At 35.1% G+C, this 6297-nt stretch overlaps 1 protein-coding gene across 1 annotated transcript in view; it reads right to left on the bottom strand.

Annotated features, from left to right (window-relative positions):
* Positions 1–4933: 4933 nt before the first annotated feature.
* Positions 4934–6297, bottom strand: part of LOC140919366 (uncharacterized) — a 9109-nt gene continuing 7745 nt past the window's right edge. The window contains exon 4 of the mRNA XM_073365375.1: positions 4934–5263. Within this exon, the coding sequence (XP_073221476.1) occupies positions 4934–5263 (330 nt within the window). The remainder of the gene's footprint in view (positions 5264–6297) is intronic.

Below are 6297 nucleotides of genomic sequence, written 5' to 3'. Positions count from 1 at the left end.
TGATTAAGTAGGAATTTTTCGTAATTTTACATTGCGTTGGGTTTTGGTGAAGTGCTGGATTTTGGTGAGAAATCAACATGACATATGTAGAGTATTGCAGCCATATCTGGAGTTTTAGATGTTCAATTGGGGTCAACTCAAGTGCAAATGAAAGCTAAGATCCATAGCTACAACTTTCATGAAGACACCAGAACCAAATTCAGACTCGAAAGAGGCGAAAAAGGCAATATACGCCGGACAGCAGATGCTAAGCGCCCGAGCGCGCCCAAGCGCAAGCCAAGCGCTTTTTCCAGCATCTACTACTGTCCAAATGCGCTGAAGCGCGTCCAAGCGCGCCTAGGGCGCGCGACCCGCACCAGCAACCATAAAAACACAGATTTTTACTGTTTTAAGGATCTTTTTGACTATTGGGAAGTTGGGAGACTTGTGCCCTAGCATAGAAACTCAAAGACGACCGTTTCTAACATCATTGGAGCAGTTTTATCAAGAATCATTCATGAATCCTTCTCTAATCTTTATCTCTTTTATTTCTGTCATGAGTAACTAAACCCTATTTGTTAGGGATGAGTGTAACAAGATGAAACCCTTATTTTTATGATTTGATTTCTGGTTATATGAATGAGTTTATTGAATGATTTTTCTCATCTATGTGCTTAATGCTTTTTATTGCTTGATCAACATTAAAATGTTCTACGATTTGTATTTTGAAACGGAAGTGGACTTTACAAATGCTTGAGATGAGAAATTCATGAATTTGTAGTCTAGACATAGGTGCAGGTCATGAAACCAATTAAATTAGTTGCAAATCAATAATTTATAGAAGAATTTGTATAGGGTAATGCTTAATTCTAATCTTAAATCTACTAAGGAATTAGGGGTTACTTTGGAATTAAAGGTTCTGTCACTAAGACATTAGGGCAAGAATAATAAAGAGAATTCGGTAATAATTCAATAAAGGAATTCAATAACTATGATCAAATTAGACACCAAGGTTGGATTAGAAGTGAAACTCATTCCTAACATTTTTCTCAATTTATAAAAGATCAATTTTACTACTGTTATCAATTTTAAATATTATTTCAATCAACTTGGGAACCTTTTGTTCAATTTTAGTAACTAAATATAATTCAATAGTAAAACGTAATCATTGAGTTCGACACTCGGTACTACCGTTTTATTATTACTTGCAATGATTCAGTACACTTGCTGAAACGCTATCAGCTCTCCTTGTAGCCAAAGTTTTTGGACAGAGAAAATATAGATTTCTTTGACACTTTTTCACCAGTCCCTAGAACTATATTCATTAGGGTACTCATTTCACTTGATGTTATTCATCACTTGGTGGTACCAAATGGAGGTCATAACTGTTTTTTTTTTTAAATGGTGGCTTGGAAGAAGAATTCTATATAGAAACCTGAGGGTTTTGTGGTTCATGGACAAGAAAACAAGATTTGTAAGTTAGATAAATCTATGTATGGTTGTAAACAAGATCCTAAGAAATGATATGAAAAGTTTGATAACTTAATTATATCGAATGAATTTAAAATGAATGAAAGTGACAAATGTATTTATTACAAATATGAAAATGACATTTACACTATCATATGTATCTATGTAGACAACTTACGCATATTTGATTCAAATATTCATACTGTAAATATTGTTAAATCATTGTTGTGTTACAACTTTGATATGAAAGACATCGGAGAAACAAGTGTAATCTTTTGAATCAAGATTACTAGGTCAGAAAAGGGAATTTCCTTGGATCATTCTCACTATCTTGAAAATATCTTAAAGAGATACAAATACTTTGAATGTAAACCTGTTTGTCCACCATGTGATCAACTGAATATGTGAGTATCATTGGCAGCCTCATGTATGCCACTGACTGTATTAGATTCGATGTTTCCTACATCGTGGAAATATTATCCAAATTTACCAATAAACCTAATATTGAGCATTGACACGCTATCGAGAGATTCATGAGATACCCTCGGTTCACATTATCAAATATTACTTGCCTCCATTAAAAGATACAGTAATGCTGATTGGAACACTTTATCAAAAGACTCCAAAACAATCAATGGCTGTATATTTAGCAGAGTTGGTGGATATGTATCTTAGAAATCAAAGAAATAGACTAGAAACTGCTAGAAATATGAAGTCTGAAGTGATAGAAACTGCTAGTGAAGAAGCAAGCTGGTTGAGATGTTTGCTAGATGATATCCATTTATGGAAAAAAACCAATGTTAGTTGTGTTGATCTACTGCAATAGTACTGCAACTATTGAAAAAATTGGGAATCGTGATTACAACGGTAAGAGACGATAGATATATCATAAACACAACACAAGTAGTGATTTACTTTTTAAAGAAGGTGTTAGAGTGAGTCACGTACGCACTGATGAAAATTTAGTAGATCCTTTGACGAAAAGACTAGCTAAAGAGAAAGTTCTAAATACATCCAAAATGATGAGACTATTGCTTATAGATTAATGAGCCAGTCATGATGGTAACCTGACCTAAAAGACCGGAGATCCCAATAATTATGTTCAATGGGTAAGAACAAGTTGTGAAAGAGTATGAGATGAACATGTTATTGTAAATAAGAGAATCACGATTCCTAAAGCGATGGTAGGATGAGATAAAAACTCTTAATGGGATATATAGTCTATCTGGAGTGGAGTACCTAGCTATAAGAGTACTCTTGATAGACTCACCTATATGAATGTGGAAGTGGGACTGCTTCCTATGGAATTTTGAGGCATAATTTCTAGAGCGTTCACTACATTGGCATAGACATGTATGACCATTAATGCACAACCTTTTGAGAATACTCCCCATGAAAATGTTGTGTGTGTGTTTGATTTCAAAGGTAGAGTTCAAGACTACGAGTCATTGTTGTTGAATCTGCATCTTACTTACTATGCGTTCAAGTTGGAAGACTCATCTGCTTATGCGCAATCTTATAGAAGCGTTTGACGCTACTTCAGAAACATTTTTTTTAATTCAAGTGAGGGGAGTGTTGAACATAGAGAGTATGTTAGTGTGTGAATTTAAAATTTGTTGAAGTTCCACATTGGGAAGCTCCCATATTTTGAGTAGTTTTCAATTCTATAAATACTAAAGTCACACATTGAATATTTAACACATGTGGGTTTGCTTCCATCACTATATAAAAAGTGTCAAACTCTTGTAAAAAGTACACAAAAGTTGGATGCAATTCTCAAAGTTCACTTTTCTTCCTCTTCTGCTCGATGCATTTTCGAGCCACTTCTCCTCTTTCTTTCTGTCCCTTTGATTTTTGAGTGGTTCTTATACCAATTTCCTTTTAGATCGGTTTTTATGTCGTAATCTCTTCGGTTTTTGAGTGGTCCTAATACCATTGTAATTTTAGTGCTGATTTTGTGTCATATTCCCTTCGATTTTTGAGAAGTCCTAATATCACTGTCTTTTTATAGCGGTTTTTGTGTCGTAGTCCCTTCAAATGTTTGAGTTGTCCTAATACCACTGTCCTTTTAGAGCGGTTTTTGTGTCATAGTCCATTTGATTTTTTAGTGATCATAATACCACTGTCTTTTTAGAGAGGTTTTTGAACTATAGTCCCTTTGATTTATGAGTGGTTGATAATGTTTCAGCAAGTGTACTGAATCGTTGCAAGTAATAATAAAATGGTAGTACGGAGTATCGAACTCAAGGATTGCGTTTTACTATCAAATTATGTTTAATTACTAAAATTGAACAAAAAGTTTCTGAATTGATTGAAATTATATTTGAAACTAACAAGAGTAATAGAATTGAACTTTTGTAATAAGAAAAATGTCAGGGATGAGTTTCACTTCGAATCCTAGTGGAATTAAGATTAGAGTTAAGCCTTACAGTACATGAATTCTCTAATGTTAATCACCAAGGAATACATATTTCAAGTGAGATGGCAATTGCTTGAGCTTAACCAGTGATGTCTCTTTCTCTTTCTCTACATACTCGTCTTCATTCCCTTTCAACTCCTCCCATATAGTATGAAAGCAGGGGGAGTGAGATGGTGATGCTTCTAACATGGCTAAAACATATTTCACTCTTGGAGCTTCACTATCTTTAACAATATCTTGGGGTAGGCACAACAATCTTTGTAATGGCAGAATGGGTACTTGATGTTCAACTTCTTCATCGACTGTTGAATCGAAAATTTCAATTTGGTTGCATCCTTATCTTTCGTTTGAATGCTATATGGCTTTTAGAATATTAAATATAATTGTTTCCTTATTTACCTTAAAGGTTAATGTGTCATCTGCCACATCAATCATAACTCTCCCTATTTCTAAGAATGGTATCCCCAAGATTAAGAGGATATCATTGTCTTCCTCCAGGTCTAGTACCACAAAATCCACTAGAAAAATGAACTTATATACTTTGAACAACACATCTTCCACCACCCTATATGGGTGTTTCATTGAGAGATCCGCAAACTATAACATCAGTTGTGTGTCTTTGGCTCTTTTAATGCCTAACCTTTGTATATGGAAAACAACATAAGACTCACACTAGCCTCAAGATCACACATGGCTTTCCCAAAAGTTATATCCCCAATAGCGCAAGGAATAAAGAACCATCCATGATCCTTGAGTATATGTGGCAACTTCCTCTGTAGAATAGCACTACACTCTTCGGTAAGCATCATTGTTTCACCGCATAATTTCCTTTTCTTTGATAGAATATCCTTCATGAACTTGGCGTACGTCGGCATCTACTTTAGTGCTTCTGCAATAGGAATGTTAATTTGCAATTTTTTAAAAACATCAAGAAACTTACCAAATTATTTTTTAGTTTTTTCCCTTTTTAATCTTTGAGGGAATGGAAGTTGAATTTCATGCTTTGGTAGGGCTTCCTTTTTCTGCACCACAAGCTCTTCCTCCTTTCCACGACCAATGTCCTCCTCAACTAGTGGCCATTACCTCTGAGTGGGTTGGAGCTGAAGCTCTCACACCCTTCCTAGTTTTAGGTAGTACTGGTTCACTTACCTTGCCACTCCTCGTTGTCACGACATTGACATTATTTCGTGGATTTGGAACTGTGTCACAAGGAAAATTTTCAGGCGCTCTTTGTGCTAGTTGATGAGCAAGTTGACCCAGCTGGGTCTCAAGATTCTTTATTGAGGCTGAGTGACTTTTCTGGATGGCTTTCGACTCTTTAATGAAAGAACTTGTGTTCGTTACTAACTTCTCAATAGCACTCTCCCAAGTAGCTTTCGGGTGGAGCTTGATTTGCTTTAGCAGATTTAAGATTAGAATTAAATGTTATAGTACATGAATTCGCTTATTAAATTACTTCCTTTGAAACTAATTTAATTGATTTCTTGACCTGCATATATACCTAGACTACAATATCATGAATTTCTCATATCAAACATCCATAAAGTCCACTTCCGTTTCAAAATAAGAATCGTAGAACATTTTAAAGTTGATCAAACAATACAAAATATTAAGCACAAATATGAGAAAAATAATTCAATAAACTCATTCATATAACTAGAAATCAAATCAGAAAAATAAGAGTTTCATCTTGTTTCACTCATCCCTAACAAATAGGGTTTAGTTACTCATGACAGAGATAGAGCTTAGAGAAAAATTACAAGAAATATTCATGAATGATTCTTGATAAAACTACTCAAATGGTGTTAGAAACAACCGACTTTGAGTTTCTCTGTTAGGGAATAAGTTTACAAACTTCCCAAATGTCAAAAAGATCTCTCGAAAGTGAGAAAAACGTGTTTTAATGTATTTTGATGCACGCCAGGCTCCCCAGGCGCGCTTCAAGCTCAATCTGGTAGATCAAGTGGTGCAGAAATGCGCCCCAAGTGCATGTTTCGCGCTTCAAGTGCACAACATCTTCTGTCTGACGTTTAGTGCATTTGTCTCATCTTTTGAGTTCGAATTAGGTTCCGGTGTCTTCATGAAAGTTGTAGCTATGGATCTTAGCTTGCATTTGCACTTGGTTTGACTCCGATTGGACATATACAACTCCAAATATGGATGAAATAATTCATATAGGAATAAATTTATTAACTCAAAGAACTAAGAACATACTCAAAGAACTAGAATCAACAAGATATATCAATTAACTCCTTAAATTAACACAACAAGAAAACAAGCATTTTAAGCCCTCACAAATGGGTATAATCAGCCACAAAGGTGGCTTTTGTGAGGGCTTTTGGCAGCCACAAAGAAGCTGATCACAAAATTTTGTGAGGGCTTTTGCAGCCACAAAGTGCCAGAAACAAATTGACATTTGTGAGGGCTTT

Source organism: Cicer arietinum, chromosome 2 (assembly GCF_000331145.2).
Source record: "Cicer arietinum cultivar CDC Frontier isolate Library 1 chromosome 2, Cicar.CDCFrontier_v2.0, whole genome shotgun sequence".
NCBI classification, from domain to species: domain Eukaryota; kingdom Viridiplantae; phylum Streptophyta; class Magnoliopsida; order Fabales; family Fabaceae; genus Cicer; species Cicer arietinum.
The sequence above is the reverse complement of the archived record's forward strand: the minus strand, read 5'-3'. Positions and strand labels throughout refer to the sequence as shown.